At 38.7% G+C, this 23,989-nt stretch overlaps 1 protein-coding gene and 1 long non-coding RNA gene across 3 annotated transcripts; one reads left to right on the forward strand and one right to left on the reverse strand.

Moving 5' to 3' along the window:
* Nucleotides 1-3,019: 3,019 nt before the first annotated feature.
* Nucleotides 3,020-22,457, forward strand: LOC135263699 (uncharacterized). Of its 2 annotated transcripts, XM_064352016.1 has the most exons (12): nucleotides 3,020-5,029; nucleotides 5,460-5,622; nucleotides 6,074-6,266; nucleotides 6,349-6,432; nucleotides 6,708-6,791; nucleotides 6,915-7,055; nucleotides 14,265-14,339; nucleotides 14,428-14,544; nucleotides 17,246-19,187; nucleotides 19,284-19,355; nucleotides 21,686-21,781; nucleotides 21,857-22,457. In XM_064352016.1, the coding sequence occupies exons 1-12, from the start codon at nucleotides 4,930-4,932 to the stop codon at nucleotides 22,072-22,074; spliced, it is 3,285 nt and encodes a 1,094-aa protein (XP_064208086.1). In that variant the 5' UTR covers nucleotides 3,020-4,929; the 3' UTR covers nucleotides 22,075-22,457. The 2 variants fall into 2 exon arrangements, with proteins under 2 accessions (XP_064208086.1, XP_064208087.1); XM_064352017.1 differs by lacking the exon at nucleotides 21,686-21,781.
* On the reverse strand, nucleotides 5,850-14,258 carry LOC135263700 (uncharacterized). The gene is made up of 2 exons (XR_010332512.1): nucleotides 9,441-14,258; nucleotides 5,850-7,135 (listed from the first exon to the last, which is right to left on the reverse strand). It is a non-coding gene; the product is annotated as an uncharacterized LOC135263700 (long non-coding RNA).
* Nucleotides 22,458-23,989: the final 1,532 nt, after the last annotated feature.

Raw genomic sequence — 23,989 nt, forward strand, 5'->3', positions numbered from 1 at the left:
TGCTCTCAAAATTTTCTTTTGTGACACCACTTCTGAATGTCACTGCATGTGGCATAGCTGTACCAAGAAAAGCATGCAAGACCCAACATGCAGGCTTGAACACATTGTTTGCTCAATACTATAAAATCAAGAGACAGTATATTGAAAACCATGATAGAACCATCAGTACATGCTTAGTGATTTTCAAAAAAATACATTTTAATGAGGTTCTAGGCCATTAAGCTCAAAACTACTCTCTCTACCTTACCTACCTCATTGGTCATACAAATGCCAGTGTACTGAGGCAAAAAAAATTCTTAAAACATCAAAAAGATAAGCAAATTAATGGTTCAATGGCTGCACACACCAATGTACTGTATATCAGAATACCAATAAAGGAGCACTGATAGCAACCAAGTCAGGCTACCCTGAAAACTTATTACTATACATATGATTCTCCATACAACTTCTTAAGAGAACGTTACAAGATCACTGTGAAAGCTACTGCCCACGATTGGAAAATCAACACACACTGCCTCAAATAGAGTCATTTTTTAACTGCAAGCCAAGAATTTACTAAGTAAAAGACAAAATGCTGAAGATAAACAATCATCAAACATCACAGCAAACAAGCTCTACATATTTGGGAGCACATATGTGAATACTGGAAAGGGCTTGCCTTCCTCCTTGTAGGAGAGGGTTTATTGTGGCAAAATACCATGGACAAATTATGTAATGCTTTAATATTTTAGCTTTTCCAACTATACCAAGCACTGGCAGTGACTAATTTTTGGGGAAAAAACAATGAAATTGCTACATTTTTTCCACAGAAGGTATAGGAATTAGTTGCTAGGCAATGGTACAAAAACAAGGCCATTCGGAGCAAACAGAAATATCAAGTACTAGGCCTATATCTGCAGGAGTTAGCAGCATGATGCAAAACAAAAAACAAATACTCCCACATCCACAAAAGATGAAGTGTAGGTTGTTTTTCTTAGAATTAGGAAACTTCTGTAAACCACTGCAAATGCGGTTGTTTTCATGACACTCAGTAAAAATGGTTTGAAATATGAAATCACAGAATAATACATAAAAGCCAGAGCTGTGATTAACAAACAAACACGTCCCTGGAGAGTACAACTGATCACAGATTTAATGGCAGGTGTTCCGCTGTTTCACTATTTATCTAGTGTCGTGATCCTCCGTCTGCTGTCTGACTGCACTGTCACAAAGGAACGGAGTACATCTCAAATATACTTCTAAAGTAGGGGTGTACAATCATACCTGAAAGGCCTGGTGTGTGTGCCGGTTTTTGTTTTGTAGAAAGCCCATATGAACAAATGTCATATAGAGAATGTAAGTTGTCATCACAACGTCCATTTACATGCCTATTTTCTGTTCAGGCACAGTGCCGTGAAAAAATAATAGATTTCCTCTATTATTGCGTATTTGTCAGATCTTTTCACAAAATGTAATATGAGACAAAGGAAATCTGAGTAAACACAAAACAGTTAGTTATCAAATACCCATATCACCCATGTGAAAAAGTAAGTGACCCCTTAAACATAATAACTGGTTTCACCACCTTAAGCAGCAAAAACTGCAATTGAATGCTTCCTGTAATTTGACATCAGTCTATTACATCGCTGTGGGGAAATTTTAGCCCACTTTGTAAAAACTGGTAGGTTTTTGAGCATGAACTGATCATTTCAGGTCCTGTAACAGCATCTCTATTGGTCACTAGGCCATTCCAAAAACGAATGTGTTTCTTTTCAGCCATTTAGATGTGAACTTGCTTTTGTGTTTTGGATCATTGCTGCATAACCCAATTACAGTTCAGCTTCAGCTCATGGACAGGTGATAAAACATTCTCCTTAAGAATTTTCAGTTACTGGGCAGAACATACATATTGATCCTTCAATAAAGGCAAGTCGTCCATGTCCCGAGACAGCAAAACATCCCAACACCATCACACTACTGCCACCATGTTTGACTGCTGGCAAGATGTTCTTACTGTGAAATGCTGCATTTGCTTTATGCCAGACATAATGGGACACATTTACTCCACAAAGTTCCACTTTTGACTCATATTTCCATAGAGCATTATCCCAAAACGCTTGAGGATTATTCAGGTGCTTTTTTGCAAATATGACTTTCACTTTGTGTTTTCACTTACGTTATGAGTGTTAGTTTAGCACACACTTTATCAACTGTGCATTAGAGATTTGTTTGTTTATCAGCATAAAAGAAACTGCGATAGTGATGAAAGGCATTATATTATTGTAAATCATTTTTGATTTGATTTATATTTTTGTAATTTTCCTCCTTGTGGGCTCACACCCTGATCAGGTTTGTGTACCTCCTTGACGCTATGAGCTTTGCCAGTTGGAGGAAACCCCCGATAGTTGTTCACCACACTCAACAAGTCTAAGCTGAGAGGTCAGCACAGTAAAATCAACTGATTATTTAGAGAGCACTGCCTGCTCACATATGTGTGTGTGTGTGTGTGTGTGTGTGTGTGTGTGTGTGTGTGTGCACTTGTATTCCTATCATGCTGGGGACGAAGACCTGTTTGCACACTCATGTGATGGGGACCAAAAATATCGTGGGGACCTAAAACTGCGTCCCCACGAAACTGGCCATTACAGATGATGCAGGAGACCATGCTGATATGCTAGCTCAAAAAATCTCAGTAGTCCCCATGATTGACCAATTCCCAATTTTGGAGTGTGAGTGTGTAAACCGAATTTTTGAGAATGCTTAAGCACTTTTAGCTTAGAGGTAGGGGGTGGTATTGCAAGCATAAGCACACGCCTACGATTGATTGGTCATCTCCAAGTACGTCTTCGTTTACGTCATAACATAAAAGCCAATCCCGGTAGACACGCCTACCCAAGGAGCTGCAGTGTGCAAAAATTGAGCTCCACTTGAAGTTCAGCTGAACAAATAGCAAGGAAAAAGATAAGACTTAATATATTTGTACGCTGAGAACCATGCAAATTATACTTCCCTGTTTCAAATTATGCTTGGGATTTTTATGATATGGCTACCATTAATAAAATATTGTTAATATATATTAATATATATTGTTAATATGTGTTTTAGACCTAGCTAGTTAGCTAGGTTAAATATCGCTAGCTAGTTACGAACTTTCTGCAATTGACATTAGCTCACCAGCGGTAGTGTAAGCTACTTTTAGAGTAAATGTAGCTTGTAGCTACGAGTTATGTGCTTGTGCAATCCGAAAAATATGTTATAAGTTATAACAAATTAAAATGCATGGTAGCTTTCTAGTTAGCTACATTTAGCTAGCTACAAGTGGCTGGCTAGCCAGTTGCAGATGGGATGTCTAAAATGCCTGCAGTTTTGAGCTAGCTAACCTTAAATACAAACAGCAAGGAAAAAGGTAGCTTAGCCTTTATTTATAAAAATAGCTATATAGGCTTGGATTCTGCTCAAGATTTATTATAATGTGGCTACCATCGATTCTTCTTGTTCAGATGTATTTTTGAGCTAGCTTGCTATTGAACGTTCTGCTGTTGACATGAGCTCCCCATAGAAGTTAGCTACTGAAAGTACATGTTTGTGAAATTGGTGGAATATGTTAAAATATAGGACAAGTTGAACAATATAGAACGTAAGATGTTTTGGAACGTAAGATTAGGGTAACGTTAAACATACCGTGGTGATGAGACACGTGGTAGTTAGCTATATTTAGCTAGCTAGCTGCAGACGTTAGGGACACCATGGATGGAAAATGTGGATCGGCATCGATTTTGAGCTAAACTTGATTTGCAAGGAAAAGGTAAGACATAGATAAGGTAATAAAAAAAGCCATACAGATATACATATATGGATATGAGGTTGTTTTTTCGTTAAGTATGGTGCCCAAGATTTTGTAATATGCGTACCATTAGCTAATGTTACTAGCTACAAGTTAGGTTAATAACATTACCAGCTAGCTAGCTTGCGAGCAAACATCTGCAGATATGAGGTCACGTTAGCTGTTAAGCTAAATTACAAATACTGCATGTGTTTGTGCAATCCGTGAAATATGATCAAATATGGGAGAATTCAAGTCAATAAACTAATATATTTTTTTCCTGGTAAACTTAAGAACGCATCTGACTAGACGCATGGTTACATTCATTAGGTGGCTGCCTATTTCTGGTTGCATAGCCTTGGTAAGCCCTTAGCTAATTAACTAGTGAATATGATAGCTATCACAGTTTACTTCAATATATAGCTAATTTTATATTACACAGTAAACTGATGTTAAATGGGGATATAATACTCAAACGTGGGGTTTTGTGTTCAGGGTAAGATGTCAGGCTAGCTAAGAACGGTCATACACATGTGGTCTGAATACTGGGAACTTAGCTAACGTTAGCCAAAGCTTTGTAATTTGATTTCGATTACTTGGGTTAAAACCTGTTAGCTGTATTAAGTGGACGCATGCTAATTATTGCCTAAGGTTATGTTCACCTTAGCCTATATGCGTCTGTATACAGTGAACTGAACTTGCCATATTATGTGTCTTCTCAGCTTCAAAATTTTACGATTTTAAATCGTGTTGCTTAGCCAATACGGAAATAGTCGTCACGCAAAAGTACTGTAATTGATATGGAATATGCACATTAATCTAGATTAGAGGTAGTTCTATAAACATGTGTTATGAGTAATTATGATCTTGGATTTGCTAATATTGCGTCGGTGATTCAGTCAAGACATAGCTAGTGATATGTTGCTCCATTTTTTACGAGAACCGTCATACCAAAGTTTTAGTGTTTTCATTGGTGTTATAAGTATCTCCTCAGTTATTACGAATTTTAGTGAATATTTTGTCAATCAATTAAATTTCCACGGCATTAAAATATAGGTTGTTTTCCTCCAATACAAACTGTTTATGGGATTTCAAAAGACTGAAAGCAATGTTTTTCATGGTATAGAATGTCGCGAAGAATCACTCCTCAGAACGATGCCATCTATCATGTCACAATTTCAAGTGACAAAAAGCAGCTAGAAATGAGATACATCAACCCCAGTAAAGGTCAGTAAGTGTTGAGTCTGCCTTTGTCAGGCTCTGTTTTTGATAATCTGTTAGCCTCTCTGTTTATCTGGAAAATCTTTTTCTGTGTCAATAAGTATTAACTGTGTTATTTAAAATGTTATTCAATGTCACACAGATATTGCCATTTTGTATATCAAGTAAAGATGATGCAGTGAGTAAATTAACTAAATGAACACAGAATGTGCCTAACTCTCTCCTTTAATATATTGCTGTCGTTATTGACAATACATCCATTTTTGCTTGATTTTAAATCAGAGGTTCACTTACTGATACAGATTTGACTAGCTTGATGTAAATTCAGGATTTGATTGACTTTACACAGTGTGATGTAAATAAATATAAAACTTTTTAATCATTAAATAAGCTATCATTAGGTGACAGGTTAGTAACACTGAATATCTTGGTATAGGACGGGGTGTATTTGCCCTTGCTCCGTTTTCAAAAGGGGATTTTGTGGTGGAGTACAAAGGGCAGTTAATTGATCCTGCTGAAGCTCAGAGGAGAAGGAGAATTTATCACAGTTCCTGCACTGTTTTTATGTATGACTTTTTATGGCATGGGAAAACTTGGTGGTAAGTCAGCTTGATTATTAACAGTTACATAAATACTATTTCTGCAGTGACTATGAATTTTAGTCTACCAGTCATATTTCACCTTATTTCAAAATGTATCTTGTTACTGTAATACTGTACATTATAAAATGACTTGTAATGCTGTTTTTTTAATATTACTCATTTAAATATAAGAGTACTTTTGAGTAAATAATTTATTTCATCGTCATAGTGGCTAGCTGCAGGTATTTCTACATGTTTTTTTTTCCTCCTATTGCCTATGTTAACCTGCAGTGCAATTTCAAGGTAGGAAACCTAGAACTTGCAAGTTCTAAAATGACACGCAGCAGGAAGTAAAGCTGTATCTGTAGAATATTTAAAATATTACATTCTGTGTGATTGATTCTTTTTAAAGAAGTTATTAATGCAAATGACATAGCACTGAATTGCCCTTTCTGTACAACATTGGAAGCATTGACGCAAGTTTGGAGGATGGATCCCTGGGAAGGCTCATAAATGATGACTGTAAAAGTCCTAATTGTAAAATAAAACGAATCATCGTTGACGGAAAGCCACATCTTTGCATATTTGCCCTCAAAAACATCAGCACTGGGGAAGAAATTACCTACAATTATGGAAACAATGATTGGCCTTGGAGAGAAAAGGTTTGTATTCAGTGGTATTCCCTATGAAATACATTATTTTAAGCACATTATCTGCATAAGTTATGTTAAGCAATCTGTGCAGGTTACTGCTGTGGCCAGACATACTGGAACAGACACTGTGGACACTGGAATGGCCTCTAGCTCAAGTTCACATCTGATTGACCAGGTAAGCTTTGTTGGTAAAATAGAAAGGAGGGTGTGTTGTGGTTTATCAAAGATAGTGACTGAAGTTGACAGTTGGTAATGTGATATGTAGGTGGTTACAGGATGTAGGTATATTGATATCAAATGATTTGGCAGTATAATGTCATGGTCAAGGTTTAAAGTCTGTTTCTTTTGTTGACTGGTTTTGGAGAGAGAAAACTTGAAGTCACTGTATTCTCCATGAAATATTAATTTAAGCACTTTATCTGTATGTGTGATGTTAAATAATTTTTGCAGGTCACTGCTGTGGCCATCCCTACTGGAACAGACACTGTAGACACTGAAATGGCCTCCAGCTGTAGCCCACCATTGATTGACCAGGTAAGCTTTGGTGGTAAAATGTAAAGGCGGGTGTGTTGTGGTTTATCAATGTCAATTCCACGGAAAGTGACTGAAGTTAAGTGTGTGCACTTTGTACTGACTTTTTTAATGAAATATTTGCAGATAACTGGTGAGGCTACGCTTGTTGCTGATATGTTGGATGTAGATGAGATCTGTGACTCTGGCGCAGTTCTACATGGCAAGCTGAAGGACGCCGTGACTTCATGTGAAGCTAAGAACAAGGTGTCATCCTGTGATTTACAGGTAATGTGAGAATCAAACATTGTTTTGTTTAGTCACAGCATTGCAAAATGAACCGCTTCTGAAGTGCATCCTGTAACCACCTGTGTATCCATTTGAAGACTAGGTTATAGCCTTATTATTCAAATTTTTAAACGGTGATGGCTATTTGTTTATTTTTTAATGTCTAATCGTACAGTTATATGTCTACATAGAAGAAAATGGTTCGGCAGTTAATTGAGAATGTGCCACTTCACCAGGTCCCCGTGACGGTAAACCAGAAACCTTGTGTGACCAACTACCTCACTGATTGCAAGAAGCTTGACAATGAAATGTGTCATACACACTCTCTTGGTGAATCTCGTGGGGACCCATAAGGGGACTAAAAACCAATTGAATATTACAGAGAGAAAAACCATAATGGACTTAAAATCACAATGAACATTGCAGTTGTTTCTGACATCAGCATTGACTTATGTAGTTAACTATTAAGATAATGGTATAACAAAAAAAACGGTCCTACATTCAGGAATAAGAGTGTTATTCGACGGAGATTAAAGGGAGTGCTTTATGATGCCAATTGGCATCATCTGGGTTCAAGGAGTTAAAGTGCCGACTTGTGATTTCTCATTCTTGGGAAATGTTTTCTAGCAGCAGTGACTTGCCAGTCTCAAATATATCGAACTGACCAACAGTAAAACCAGAATTGCATTTGAAAACCATGTGTACATTTAGCTACATTTTGGCTGTTTCGTCACCAGCAGTAGTACCTGCTGAAAACACATAGATCCTCACTTATCAAACGAACGTACGGCAGAAAACTGGGTGTACGGTCATTTCCACGCAAAGCTCGGCATTTATCAATTTGGACGTGAGCGGAGGCTACGATCAAATGTCACATCAAGTCTAAGCTCGCGTACGCAAGTTCGAGTCACCGTGTGCTTGTGGTGCAGCATAGTAAATCTGTCTCGGACACCTGTTGTATAGATCATGCAGGGTCGCCTACAGAGAGTTAGTATGTGATCGGACCAGTGTGATAGTCATGTTTAAAAAGATTTACTGCTCATTATTGTAAGAACTCAAAAGCACCTTTACGTGGTGGTGGTAACTGACTGCCTGGGAGCTAGGCGGAAAATAAAGCGGAGCTTGCTTCGGTTGTTTTGGAATCCCAGACTTTTTCGTCTGTTATTTCCCGAGCTCAATACAATACATTTATATAGGGGAATGAACAATATAATTTTACAATTGTTCGTTGTGTTACATAGCCTAACTGATTTTATAAAATGTATATAGGCTAATTACATTAGTTACGATATGTATGTGGCAAAAAGTGCACGTTCTGGTTTGAGAATAGATTTCTTTCCACACTGCATTTTTCTGATGTCCTTTGATGCCACTTTTCAGCCTGCCAAATATAATTAATTTGTTTATTACACGGCTTTGTTAAATAATCGATTCTGATCAGTCAATTAGGGGTGTCATAAAAAACAGACCATTGCGAAGTTCGAATCTAACGAAATAGGCTATTTTTAAATCAATATTTTGTTTCAAATTATTGATTTATTTAGTAAGTAGTCGTGTAATAAGCGGGATCATGTAGGCTACAGCGAGCCGGTTACCGAAGTTTATTTCACAATTATGACCGGCTCGCTGTACATATGCAAATTCGTGTCTGTTTCTGCTGGTTGTGTGTGACTGGTCTGTTTCGACTGGTTGTGTGTGATTGGTTGTCTGTCTGTGTGGTGTCCGCGTCACGGGGAAAAAGTTTCTCCTCTTGGCCGTATTACGCATCTCCATGTCGTAAACTCTAGGAGTGAGGCCTCTAAACTGAGAATATATAGGGGCGCGGTATTTAAATGACGATAGTTTTCTGCCGCCACATTTATCAACGTCCGATTATTCTTACGTTGTAATAGGCAAGATACGGAAGTTTCATGAATCACACCTGAACCCTAGCGTAAGATGATATATGCGGTCGGATCTGCACAAGTTTCTACGTTCTTTTGATAAGTGAGGGCCATAGAGAGCACTGAGAAGACGCTCCACTCGAGTGCAATACTTCGGTAACATGCCTCCAGAAAATGTTGGTGAAACTAAACATGCACTTTCTGGGGTTGAGGATTTTTATTTTCATGGACTGGATGCCATTGCTGGACGATGTGTGTTGTTTTTACTGTTAGTGAAATGAAATACGAATGTCACTTGTTGTTTATATGCCGCTATATTTGCTATTATAACTATTGGAATATAACCAATGTTTTACAGACAATACAAAACCTACAGTTATTTTCAAACTGTGTTTGTTACATTGCGATTTGTGTCACTTTTTGTAGGCTGTTTGTCCCTTGGTTCAATAGCTTGTAGACTAATTCAGTTTTTGGCAAAAATACTTAGTTATCCTGTAACCACCTATTTATCCATTCGAAGACTAGGTTATAGCCTTATTTGAATATTTAAACGGTGATGGCTATTTATTTTTTAATGTTTAAGATGTCTAATCGTACAGTTACATGTCTACATAGAAGAAAATGGTTCAGCAGTTAATTGAGAATGTGCCACTTTACCAGGTCCCCGTGACGGTAAACCAGAAACCTTGTGTGAACAGCTACCTCACTGATTGCAAGAAGCTTGACAATGAAATGTGTCATACACACTCTCTTGGTGAATCTCGTGGGGACCCATAAGGGGACTAAAATAAGCCTGGCTTCAATTAGGTGGGTTACATAGCCTGGATCAGTATTGCAAAGCTGGATTGTGGTTTGAGAGTTGAAGCTAATTTAGGCCTGATGAAAGCCAGGTTTGGGCAATGTTTGGGCAAAGTTTTTTGAGCGTTCATGGTTGTTTAAACAGCCAGAGTGATTGAATGTCAATTGACACATTTAATCAGAATTAATTGGCAAAAGAACATGCAGTATTATGGGGAGCGGGGACTTGTTATGGAATTTTATGAAGATTACAAGTGTGTTACAAAAAAGGCAACACTACAGTAATTTATAAATCGAGAGGTGCAACCTAGGAATTGATTGTGAGTGCAAAATTAGAAGTTAGTGCTATGTGCTTTAAATAAAAAAAGTATTTTAACCTCCCTTTTAATAGCCGTCAAATGACTTCCATATTTTTGAATGTAGGATTGTTTTCTTTCTTTTTTGTTATGCAGGGGATACTCTCAAATACAGTTAAAGACCGACATTAAAACCTGGGTTGTGTTTGAAAACTAGGGCTACCTTTTGCTTTTCAACTGTTTCATCACAACCAGTAGTAGCCGAAACCACACACAGGGCACAGAGCAGACTACACTGTAGTTATAATACTTGAAGCATGACTCCAAAACAAATGTTACTGCCGCTTCATGCCTACTTCATTCTAGTAACAAATACAATGGTTCAGGAGGTGAAAGTGCACTTTAGTTGGATCCATAATCATGTGGCGAGGGGAAGTGGGGGAGATGGGCTAGGAGAGAGAGAGGCAAGGGGAAGTGAGAGAGGGCTTAGGGGAAGGGGGAGAGGTTTTTATACTCTGCTTCTCTCCACCCAGGGTCTACAGAGATTTCAAGCACGTATGCAGACTCTGAGGAAACATCATGCAGAGTGTGCATATCGATATCAATTTTTGGTACTCACTTTTGTAGTTGAGCTTTTACAGAGTTTACTAAATGATAGGTTTGTCACACATCAGCAGTTTATTTATATAGGTATTTATTGTCTCAGGTTGAGTGTCAGGGAACCAGGCCTATGGTTGAGGAAGCACCAGCATTGGTCAGAACCAACAGTGTGTTTGTAAGTGTTAATAGAAGTTTATTAATTCAGTAATTCCTCTGAATGGTATTCTTTGGTATTCACTTGATTTTAATTTCAGTTGCACTTCCAGGAAAAGATTGTCATTCCCAACTAAAGACTTCGGGTTGGCTAATTTTTTTTTTTTTAATTGGGATTTATCCCCAATACCTCTACAATTTGCAAACAGTGTACAAGCATGCTCATATATGGCTCTGATGCTAGCTGAGGAGGCAATCCACGGTTCTCCTCTGAAACACAAGCTTGCTAGCCAGCCAATTCTTTTCACACCACAGCCGCAAACCACCAACGTGCAGAGCAGGGGCTGAGGAGACCCATTCATACACATGCTTATGACCTTTAGTCACAGGTGCCCAGACCTGCAGGAGCCACTCCGTGAACAATACTATATAACCCTGCGAGCTGTAACCCTCCGATATCCCTGAGCAACACAAAGCCAAGTATGTGCCACCCATCTGGTCAGGGTGCCTGTATCCCTCCCATTTTTTTAAACAAGCCTTCCTTCCAAAGAATGGTTAGTGCAAATTATTTCGCAGGGAAGCGTGCAGTCATGCCTGGATGGGACCTATATTTTGTCAAATATGACATCATTTTCTCGTAGTTCTGCCATCCCCCTCAGCAACAATAGCAGCCTCACTGTTGGATACATGGGGTTGTCAAGTATTTAGCTACAGTAGTGTGCAAGTAGGCTAGATAGTGCTAGGTCAGGATTGTTATATTGTCACTGTGCTGGGTCACAAGTGTAGGAAGAAAACCTCATCATCTACCAAACAAGTGACAAGAAATGCACTTTCACTAGTTTTCATTAATTCAGGAGACTTGTCCATAGTTGTAGAATAGCGTTTTAAATAAAATATCACACACGCGCAAACTGTGTATATCCCTATTTCTTAATTACTCATCAAATAAGTTAACGTAGTTAAAATGATGATATTAATTTGATTGATTTATTAGTTGATATTTTGATGGCTTCCTTGATTTTTATTGGCACAACTCAGGGGGCGATTAGCTCAGGATGTAAGAGCGGTTGTCTGGCAGTCGGAGGGTTGGTGGTTCAATCCCCCGCCCTGGGCGTGTCGAAGTGTCCCTGAGCAAGACACCAAATTGCTCCCAATGAGCTGATTGGTACCTTGCATGGCAGCCTTTCACCGTTGGCGTGTGAATGGGTGAATGCGAGGCATAAATTGTAAAATGCTTTGGATAGAAGCGCTATATAAATCCATTTACCATGTACCATTTAGTCCTCATGTTGACAAATGGTAATAAGACTCCAAAGGCTACCAAAAGCCTAGAATCAAGTCTAGATAATGAAAGCTCTTATACCAGCACTAAGGAAGCAATAGACCCCTGACTAATCAGAAACATATGAAGCCATTTGTCCCAAACATTATGGTGCTCTGAAATGCTGGGGAAGATATGTACAAAAAAAGTGGGGAAACTGAAGTGTATAAAAATACCCTTTAAGAAACGCTGGGAATCTAGGGCTGCACCATCTCTAAACGTACGGCGGCTCTTAACAGTACGTTCAGTGTAGAATGTGTGCAGTAGAAAGTCAGACGTAAAAAATACACCTGTTGCACCAACTGGGCGTAACGCTACGTCTGAGTGTAAATGCTACACCTACTATGGGGTAGGCATAAGTGAAACTTTCTGACTATTCTCCTAGGTATTTGTCATCAATGAGCATTGGTTAGAGATAATGGGCTAGCCAATTTTTTCATAGTTTAGCTTGCCAGCATGTTGACTGTTTTCTGTCGCCCTAGTTAGTGATGACTCACTGTGGGTAACTGTTCCTAGTGTTCCATTAAAACAAACTTGGTTTGCTGGTTGCCATTATGTCACAGTGGCATCGTGCGATGCTCCAAGCCTCTCCTCCGAAAACGTCGCTAGTTAGGAACCATGTCGCTGCTGAAAAACAATAATTATAACACGTCCTGTAAGTGTTAACATCTCAATGTAGCTGGCTATTATTGCTTTTATTAACACTTATGTCTTTTGATAGATCACAGTGGTAGGGGGTGACTGCATAGGAAAGAGCCTAGAAGTCAGGACTAGGATAAAAAAATGTATCGGGTGAAGATCTTGTATTTTCCCCAGATTGAAGCATGCTTAATTGAGTAATCATGCTTTAATGAATAAATAAGTAGACACCTATACAAAATATAAGACAGTTGCATAAATCAGCTTAATTTGCAACCCCAAAAGAATGAGGAAATAAGAGACTGTACTCCGCTTTGAACCTTAAATTTAAATTTCTTAACCTATTAAATAGGGTAGCTGCCATTCTGTAAAAACCTTCCTTGGTATGTATTAGACAAGCATGGCAAAGCACACTTTATGCACATTGTGCCTTTGCTGAGGCTCTTGGCATCCCCAGTGGTGTTTAAAAATGTGTCAATTGCCAAAAAATGCAACCCAATGCACAGTTTTTACTACACTAATGGACTGACTGACTGCTGTGCTTGTCATTTGCGACAAATTGCAAATGTAGATTATTCCCTCCCTGGAAAAACCGTGGAATTCACAGAGATGCTCGTCTGGATAACTGAACTGCTCAAAATGCTGTCCTTACTATTTGTGACCCCTCAAATTTACAGAATTGTCAATGAACAGACATGCCATGATTGAAACAGAATCAACCACAACACATTTTTATGCACTGCATGATTTGGTCTAATATTTCCACTAACAACCGTCTATTTGGAGAATATATCTTGTAGGTACATGGGCCCTTATGCCTATAAAATATTACATAATGGCTTCTATTTTTTAGATATCCTACAAATAAAAACCAGTCAAAAACCACGACACAACCAAGCATGCGATTTGGATGGACGAATTGCAGAAGGGGATGTCTGTGAACTTGTGAACTACTTGCAAACAGTTCACACTGGGCATGCACACACCACGCCATACGAACTCAAAACACTGCATGTTTTTGTTCATCTCTTGTTCAAAACAGGTCATTTCGAACAAAAAGTTTTGTTTTGTTTTGAGTACTGGCACCTGAAATCTGAAATTGTTACAACCTCATTGTCTACAAAGAACGTGACAAACCAACTCCTCTCATGGATTTTGTTGGGATTTAAAGATTTAAGGCCCTATTGTCATGTTCAAGGTTGAATGCAATAACATAGTCCCTAACTCATGAGGCAAATTATGGCATGTCCAATTCATTACTTGTAATATCATGACATGGAGTCAAAGCACACCAGCGGCACAGTTGTAAAAGAGGATGGCTTAAGAATACATGTCCATGTGGTGGGGGTTTGGTGTCATTATGGCCAATAAAATCAAAAGCTTTACTCTACTCTAACTTTACTTTAGAGGAAACTGAACTTGCCAAACGCATAAACACCAAACGCATTTGTGGCACCTCAAATAATCCTCTTCGGACAAATGTTAAACCAGTGAGCCAGAGATGTCATTTCTGTTTTAGGGGGCACCTGATTCTGCACTGGCTGAAGAGAAACCAGACTCTGAAGATGAGAGAGAATCTTCAGATGATTCAAGGGTACAGTAAAATTGTATTGCTTTGGAAACTTTAGTTTCAGTATGATTTAGTATGATTGTCCAGTTTACAATTCCATGTCTTTTTATAGGAAGAGAGCAGAAACAGTGGATCAGATTCCACAATTGACGGCAGAACAATAGTCTCTAAGATTCGTCATCAGAGAAATTCAGATGTGCCAGTTCTGAGGAGAACTAAAAGTCTACTGGTAAGCCACATGCTACTGTCATCCATAGATGACATAATAAAGTGAACTTGCACATAGTTTTATTGTTTCTGAAGAGCCATAACTGTCCTTCCTTGGGATTTTTCCCCCTGCTAAGTTGCATTTGAGTTGCATATAACTTGTCATCTATACAGTATAGTTCTGAAAATATTATAGTGCCTGGTCTTTTAAATGGCATGGTCAAAGGTGTTAAATGTATTAGCGCATGGAATAATTTGCCTTAGTTACAGCATTTAATGTAATGTAGCTCTTTAAATGTTAACGGGGAGGTGAAGCACTCAGTAATTTGCTTTTTACCTTCGATAAGATGTGGCTCGGCATTCAAATATGAAATTGATCAGTATTTGCTAGAAAAATGAACAAGTTCGTCTTTTTCACTGTGACGTCAGAATAATGGTTTGTCTCGGTTGTTTTTTACATTTATTTATTTAATATAAAGCTAAAGCTAAGTACTATTGGTATTGCTACTACCTGACTGATGACATTCAAGAAGCACCATTGATTGAGTGAAAAACAGTAAACTGAGATGTCGAGGTGGGTCCTTTTGTAAGAGGGCCAATAGTTACAAAGCATAACTTGAGGACTTCAGACATGAAACGTCCCCTCTGAAACATTTCCCAAACATGCAAGTAATAATTAGATGCAAATTAGCTGCAACCATCAGCTTCCAATATGCCAAGAAGCCTTTCATCATGAAACATCTCAACACCCAGTGGCGTCATGCCAATCAAATTAGGTGGGCACGTGCCCACCCAATATTTTGTAAAAATGTATAAATCAATTATTCAATCGATCAATCAATAACCTGCCTACATTGTTAAGGCTGCAGTCAGTGTAAACAGCCCTAGGTTTAGCTGAAATGAGCGTCGTGCCTCTTAATCCCCTCCCCTAACTCCGTCTTTTTGGAAAATCTAGTTTTGTGGTCAGGATCTTTTCAATAAATATTCAAATTTTACATCATCAGGATAGGAGCATTTTGCACGTGTTGACGTGAGCGATACTGCTATCTCAAAATAAAGAGGTAATAATTTTACTTATTGGGCAAAGCAATTCTTTGATTGTTAATCAGGAAAAGTAATCAGAAACAGGTTGAGTGTAATCATACGCTAAAAGGTAAGGTTACTGCCGACTTTGTTCTACTTTACATGGTTGGCTATGCCACTGTTGGCTAGCTATTTAATCATAATGCTAGCACCGATATTGTGAAACTGCTTTATGAACTTATGTTAGCCAGCAAGGTCTCTCATCCTTAGTTATAACGGCATGGCCAGAGACAACTCCTTTTCCAGTTTGTAATTTTTCCTGTAGCCTACCGATTACACTTTCCGTCAGTACTTGCTAGCCACAAACACCACTACAGCACAGCATATTCAATTCCCATGTTGCGTATTTTGAGCAAACTATTTTCTGGCTGACGTTAACTAGCTAGCTGGGTAGCTAAATGTTACACTAGGCAGGTTTCCATTGACGTTTTGCGCAAATTAGAAGCGTTTTCTTTTTTTTATTAAAAAGTATAAAACACTATTGTGAATGGTCTGCGTTTTCACTGAGTGATATTAGCTATGTCGTTCAGGCTGGGTTTTCTGCTCTTGTCATTTCAGTTAAACATTGCAATGATTTTACATAGCAAAATTTCAAATTTGCGCAATAAGCACATTATTTATTCGCAGTACTTTATTTATACCTACATTATGAAAATATACACATATTGTATAAAAATACACATATGCATATGTTAATGTTCTTTAAATTTTACTTTTGTGCAGACTCTCAAGCTAAGTCCAGTGCAGTGTTCTAATTTGAGGCTTTATAACTCCAGGTGTGAGCATCACAGATACTTGAAAACTGGCTTAAATGAAGCAAGACACTTGCACCATTTACAATACCAACTTAATTTAGTTTATTGATTCAAAACAACACACAAGACATAAAACATACACATATAGGAACATGTCTGAAAATGGTGCCCACCCGCAAATTTGGTTTGCATGACGCCCCTGTCAACACCTTATCAATAAGGATCAAGAGAATTACTGTGACGTTAGGCTACTGGTTGTCTATGAAGATTTCTGTTTTTAATTAACATGTAGCCTAAAGAAATATGAATTCAAGAAGTTAAAACGAATTGTGAATTCACCAATGATATTTATTAACAGGCTGAAAAAAAATAGGTGTAGCCTATTCAAATGCATTGGAACATTGGCTTGAAGTTGCATTATTGCAAATAGCCTAACGCAATAATAATTAGACCTGCTGTTCAGGATGTGCTAAAATAAAGTAGCCTTGTGCAGGGTGCAGAGAGGTAAGCACTTTTCTTGTGATCCTCTTTTAAAACTACACGCAACGCAGAAAATAAAACAAACTCACGTTTTTCAGTGTCTCCATCACTCTGGACATCAACAGTAGCGCAAGATTTATCCCACTCCCGCAAATATGTAACGTTAACGTAAACATTATCAGCTGACCCTCTAGCTAAAATTAGCTAATACAAGCGGCTAAACGCTGTACAGTGTAATTAATGCACGCGTGTTTTAAAGATTACCAGGATTGCTGTTAGCTAATTACGAACATACATAGAGTTTGAGCTAGTCGTATTAGAGGAGTACTACACCTCCTCTTTAAAAATAGTTGTCATAACAGAAGTAATGCTTTTTCTAAAAAAATGTCATTTTTTCCTTTTCAGTTAAATGAGAGAATTCTTGCTGAATCTGACTTCTCTGAATACTATGACTCAAGCGCAGACAGCGAGGAAAATTACATCCCAGACTCCTGTGAAGAAAGTAGTAACAGTGACGAAACCGTACTCATTGAACTACCACCAAAGACCCCTGTTAATGCTGAACAACATGATTCAGTACAGCAGCAAGAGAGTCCCCCCTTACCGGACAGTACTACTACTGAAGACAAAGAGAGAGATACTGTGTCCATTAAAGCCATAAAAAAGAAAGAGGATGGGTCAAGGGGATACATGAAGAAACAGTTTTGCCTGTTCTGCGAAAAGTCTGTCTCTAAGATAGCCAGACATCTTGAGCAAGTCCACAGTAATGAGCCTGAGGTTGCAAAGGCATTGGTCTTTCCAAAGGGCTCCAAAGGAAGAAAAATACATTTGGAGCTTCTTCGTAATAAGGGCAACTTTGCTCACAATGTATCTGTAATAAAGACGGGCAGTGGAGAGCTAGTCCCGGGCAAACAACCACAAAAAGATGCACATGGCAAAGACTTCATGCATTGTGCGTACTGCCAGGGGCTTTTTTCCAAGAAGTACATGTGGCGACATGCACAGAATTGTCATCTGAAACCAAAAGAGGACAAACCCAAACCTGGTAAAAACCGTATCCAAGCCCTCTTTGCTTTTGCTGAACCTATACCCTCTGGTGTCAGCCAAGGTCTATGGAAGCTTATTTGTTGCATGAATACAGATAAGATTTCTTTGGCAATAAAAAGTGATAGATGCATCATTCATTTTGGAGAGCACCTCTATAACCGGCATGGGTCAGATGCAGGGAAACACGAGTACATCCGTCAGAAATTAAGAGAACTTGGACGACTCTTAATAAATGCCAGTGAAAATACTCCCCTGAAGAGTATTGAGGATTTGGTCATGCCAGCAAATTTTTTGCATACAGTAAAGGCAGTGCAACACACAGCTGGATATGACAGTGAAACTAGTTCATTTAGAACTCCATCACTTGCATTAAAACTGGGACATAGCTTGCAGAAGATCTCTCGTCTGGTAGAGTGTCAGGCAATGATCGAAGGAAAGGTCGACATTGCCAAAAATGCATCTAGCTTCAGACAGATCTATGACACAAGATGGAATGAGATAATCTCAGCATCAGCTTTAAAGTCACTGCGAGAATCAAAGTGGAATATGCCCCAGCTCTTGCCTTTCACTGAAGATGTAAGAACACTGCACTCCTATCTAGATGAAAAGCAGCAGGAGTACTACGGTGCTTTGTCAGCTGAGCCCAGTACAAAGAGCTGGTCAAACCTTGTGCGAGTGACTCTTGCACAAATCATCTTATTTAATCGACGTAGGGAAGGCGAGGTCTCAAAAATGCCAGTGACTGCTTTTACCTCCAGAGATCAATCAGGCCCTCATGAAGACATTGATTTAGCACTTTCGGAATTGGAACAGAAAGTGTGCCGCCATTTCACAAGATTAGAAATAAGAGGCAAAAGAGGACGCAAGGTTCCAGTTTTGCTTACTCCTCAAATACAGAAGGCTCTCGAACTAATGGTTGAAAAAAGAGATGCAAATGGAGTGCCGAGTGAGAATGGCTACATGTTTGCTCGGCCATCTGCTTTGAGCCATTACAGAGGCTCTGATTGCATTCGTCAACTAGTTCATGCTTGTGGTCTAAAAAATCCAAGCACCCTGACTTCCACAAAGTTGCGAAAACATGTTGCTACTGTATCCAAAGTTCTCAATCTGAACGACACCGAATTGGACCAGTTAGCAGATTTTTTAGGTCATGATATTCGTGTGCATAGGCAATATTACCGTCTTCCGGAAGGCACTCTTCAACTTGCAAAAATCAGTAAAATTCTGATGGCTCTCGAGCAAGGCCGATTGGCAGAATTCAAAGGGAAAAACTTGGACCAGATCCACATTGATCCAGAAGGTATGTCAGACAGTCCTTTTCCACAGCTGTTTTTTTATTGTTTAACATCTTCCATAGTTGGATTCCGCTGATTTATTTATGTTTTGTTCCTCTTAGAACAAATACAGGTACAGAGTGATATGTCAGCTGATGAGGAAGAATGCGAGTCCCCCGAAACGGAAGTAACAGGTATAACTAGAAAAGTAAATTTCCTGAAGAATGTGTGTGGGCTAGCTGAAAAATTCATTATCATACCAACAAAGATTGTTTTCCAATTACATATAAATGCAAAAATATTAATATCTTTTAAATCAAAGAATATCCTGATACTAGAGCACTACTAGTTGGTAAATACTACTTTCTAAGTAGTTTCTGGGGGGTTGCTAGGCATTGACACAGTATTAGGTGGTTGCAGTGGTGTACAGTAGCTGGGTGGTTGCTGGGTTGGTTGTAGGTGGTTGCTATGGCAGTGCTACGGTGTTAGGTGATTGCTAGAGTGTTACTGGCCCTCGTTTATCAAACGAACGTACGGCAGAAAACTGGGTGTACGGTCATTTCCACGCAAAGCTCGGCATTTATCAATTTGGACGTGAGCGGAGGCTACGATCAAATGTCACGTCAAGTCTCAGCTCGTGTACGCAAGTTCGAGTCACCGTGTGCTTGCGGTGCAGCATAGTTAATCTGTCTCGGACAACTGTTATTAGACCATGTAGAGTGCGATTTGTGGAAAAACCGGGGGGACGTTTAAAAAATAAAATGCATAAAAACAACGCACACTAACAAATTCTTACAAATTCAAATAAACAGACATCGTGGCTGAATAAGCCTACTTAGAGTAGACAACTATTAACCTATAATTTGTTATGAATGCCAAAATGAACGTAGGCGCTGCTGCGTGTTGCTGTCGACAATTGAACTCCAGCTGAGGTTTGAATATTCAATTAATACATCCGTGATATGTATAGCCTATATATTCATATTATAGTATGTAGGCCATTAGCCTACCAAATAGAATATTTTGCCATAGGCTACATATTTTAAAGCGATGAATATGTGGCTGCATATACTTAGATGCCAGTTGTGATTGTGACCAGTGTGATAGTTTGCAGCGTAGTCGTGTTTAAAAAGTTTTACTGCTCATTGTAAGCAAACTCAAAAGCACTTTTACGTGGTGGGAACTGGCTGCCTGGGAGGCGGTGAATATAGCGGAGCTTGCTTCAGTTATATAGTGTGTGTACCCTAATTCAGCAGTTGCATGACATGAGGTGTAATGCCGTGGCAAGAGTATTGTAATACACAATAAGAAGTAAGGGTACTCATGTCGACACAAATCAGAAGTGCCGGTACTCAGTACCGGTGAGTACCAGACCATTTCAGGCACTGCTTCTATGCTTTGTACTCCCATGCTCTCGAGGGCACACTCCAGTGCATGCTTCAGAGTATGTGCTTTAGAGTATACAAGTATGGAGCACGGACAGTTTTGAACAGTACTGAGATGCATTAGCTACATTTTATTCATAATCTTCAACCTTTCCTGTAACTGTTGGGAAAATGTTCATAATATTCCCATTCTAGTTGGTAAGTGAACCAGAGGAATAATGTTAGGTCACTACCTAGCATTATAGTTAACAGTATAGCTAAGTAGTTTGCTATATGTTGTCTAGTATGGACAGGAACATGAGCAGCATTTAGCCAGGTATGGCTAGGAACTTCAATTTGATCATATTGCCTTTTTATATCACACAAAGAGGTTTACAATCATATTTTCACTCCAGTTATACTTCCAGTACATACAAGAATATGAATAAGAATATGAATGATGTTATAGCTCAAGACACTTGTCACTTCATATGTTAAGGACCAAGCAGGTGTCTGTAAGTACAGTGGAAATTGCCAATGGCCGTTTTCTCAAAAGGGAAATTTTGGCCAAACGATGTATGAATCTGAGTAGTTCATGCATGCCCCATGCTACCATACTCTGATTTGGACTCCGGAATGGCTGTGTACAAGCTATGCCTAGTTGAAATAATGAAATATACAGTTTTAGAGACAGCTAATGAGTGGTAGTGTAATAACTAAGTTATGAATATTACGGAGGTAGATGAGATTTGTGAAATCAGCTGTTGATGCAACAGTCCAATGTAGTTCACCCGAACATTCCACCATTCATTTCTATGGGTAAGATTTGCGCATTAAAAGTTAAATATCTTTTGTATATTTACAATAATTAAAAATTTTAAGAACAAGCACATGCCCTGAAGCAGCTACACAGTCTGAAATTTAAACAGAGTTCCTAGTTCAAAGTATGTGGAAGTAGTTGGATACCAAAATTTGGGAATAAGTAGAGGAAGAATAAGTAGCAGCAAGAATAACTTTCAGCGAGCTCACTAATAAGAAATGGTAAGAATGAGTGCGCTAGCTTTCAGCTAGCCCACTGATGAAAATATAATATCCTTATATGTTAGTAGTGTGGAGTATCTTCACCTTACTCTTTACCAAACACTTTCTCGCAATGGCAGCATCTCAGGACCAGACTACAGGGTGTCTTCTGCAAACAGCGGAACAGTCTCAACGCCAAGCAGAAAAGGGGAGAGAAGTGAGGCCCCCTTCTAAAGGTAATGTCTCGATTTACAAGACATATTTTTGATTTGAGTTGTTTTCTTTCAAATAACTTAAATATCTTTACTTAGGTAAAGAAGTGCAGAAGAAAAGGAAGAGCTGGGTCAGATCGGAAGTCCACGCTGTGGAAAAACACTTGATGCACTTCATCCAAACATATCGGGTCCCAGGAAAGGATGCATGCGAGGCTTGCATCAAGGCTGAGCCACTATCTCTTAAGGATAGAAATTGGCTAGCTGTTAAATTCTACATTAAAAACCGCATAACAGCATTACAGAGAAAAGATTAAATCCTAAGACACCAAAGTCGGTGCATTTATTTTGAACATTGAATGTTTGAGAAGGTAACAAGTTCAACGTGTTGCGTGCTATGACATTGTCTTTATCAATTTTGAGTTACATTTAACAATTGGTTGGTTTCTATCCTGAAGAGCTAGTGTTAAGTGTAACATTGGTTTAATGTTGGTACATTAAGTACATTCATTTGAGATCTCCAGAAACAGAGAGGGGATATTTGAGAATGTACACATTTTGTTTCAGTCCTGTTACATGCACTGCTCCTTTTCAGAAATGCTACATGTACTAGCATTTACATGTTCTACATGTGTAATGTACCTTTGGGTTACACTTGTTAATGTTCCTTTTGGGGGGAAATAAATAAATTATTTCCAGACATTTTTGCTCCTGATGTTTCCATTTTTTAATCCCTTATGTATATACAGAAGGTCATGTGTGTATTGTGCACCCGTTTATAGATTCACAGTTAAACGACTAGTTCTCCAACCAGCTATTTTTGCTATTAGGAGAACAGGATAATTTACTAGATAATGGGTGTGTGAAAAATGTTAAAGTAAGGTGACCAGAATAGGTTTTCAGAGATATGCCTTCAAACATTTCTAATAGGTAATGTAGACATCCATAGGGAAAAACTCCTAAGGAGCTACAGTTTTACATGCACGAAAGTATAAACAGGCAGCATTACTGATATGAATTTCATTGAGTGCAGCTTGTTTTGCTTTTTGGTCTAGGTCTTAGGTCATGACATGCATTTGAATGGGAGTCTGTGGTTAAATCAGTTGCTGGCTGCCACACTACATCAAGCAACATGGAGGCTTTATTTTTTCTGTACACAATGTCTGTGTGGATCCTTTCCAGAATTTAAAGTTTTGTAGTTTTGGGATGTGTGGAAGGTTTTGGAATCATTTAAATGACAGTATTTGGTGCCTCGGTCACATAATTTTGTTAGTGTACTGAAGTGCAGTTCTCTAAAATGTACAAAGTACAGTATCTGTTTAAATGTACAGTATTACAACAGTTGTCAGTTGTTACCTTCGGTATTGTAAGATCAATCTTAAAATGAATGCACCCATGTCCTTAGGATAACGAGACCAAACATTTTCTGTTTCAGATGGTCCTCGATATGATTTTATACCTGAAAACATTGTGTTTCAGATTGTCCTCGGTATGATTTTAATACCTGAAATCACAGTGTTTCAGATTGTCTTCGGTATGATGTTATACCTGAAAACGCTGTGTTTCAGATTGTCCTCGGTATGATGTTATACCTGAAAACACTGTGTTTCAGATGGTCCTCAGTATGATTTTTATACCTGAAATTTCTAGTCCCCAGGAGGCAGCGAAATGTCAATTTGCTTTATTTAGGTCCTATTGAAAATTTCAAGTGGTATTTGTACTTAGAAACAGCATTAGAACATGCTTGATTTTTTTAAACTCTGTGACATGTGTGGAACAGGTGGTCCCCACAAGTCACTGTCAGTACTTGCGTCCCCACGACTGAATATAAACAAGTATGCGTGTGTGTGTGTGTGTGTGTGTGTGTGTGTGTGTGTGTGTGTGTGTGTGTGTGTGTGTGCGTGCGTGCGTGTGTGTGCATGTGTCTGCATGTCAGGCTGTTTAGCAGCAGTGTAGCACAGTGGGTAAGGAACTGCGCTTGTAACCGAAAGGTCATAGGTTCGATCTGGGTAGGACACTGCCGTTGTACTCTTGAGCAAGGTACTTAACCTGAATCGCTTCAGTACATATCTAGCTGTATAAATGGATATAATGTAAAAATGCTATGTAAAAGTTGTGTAAGTCGCCCTGGATAAGAGCATCTGCTAAATGCCTGTAATGTAATGTAGCCATCGCAATTCATCCTTTCCTCGTATAATCTTATTCATCACATTATACAAATTATTGTTTTCA

The sequence above is a fragment of the Anguilla rostrata genome, chromosome 9 (genome assembly GCF_018555375.3).
Source record: "Anguilla rostrata isolate EN2019 chromosome 9, ASM1855537v3, whole genome shotgun sequence".
In the NCBI taxonomy this organism is placed as follows: Eukaryota; Metazoa; Chordata; class Actinopteri; order Anguilliformes; family Anguillidae; genus Anguilla; species Anguilla rostrata.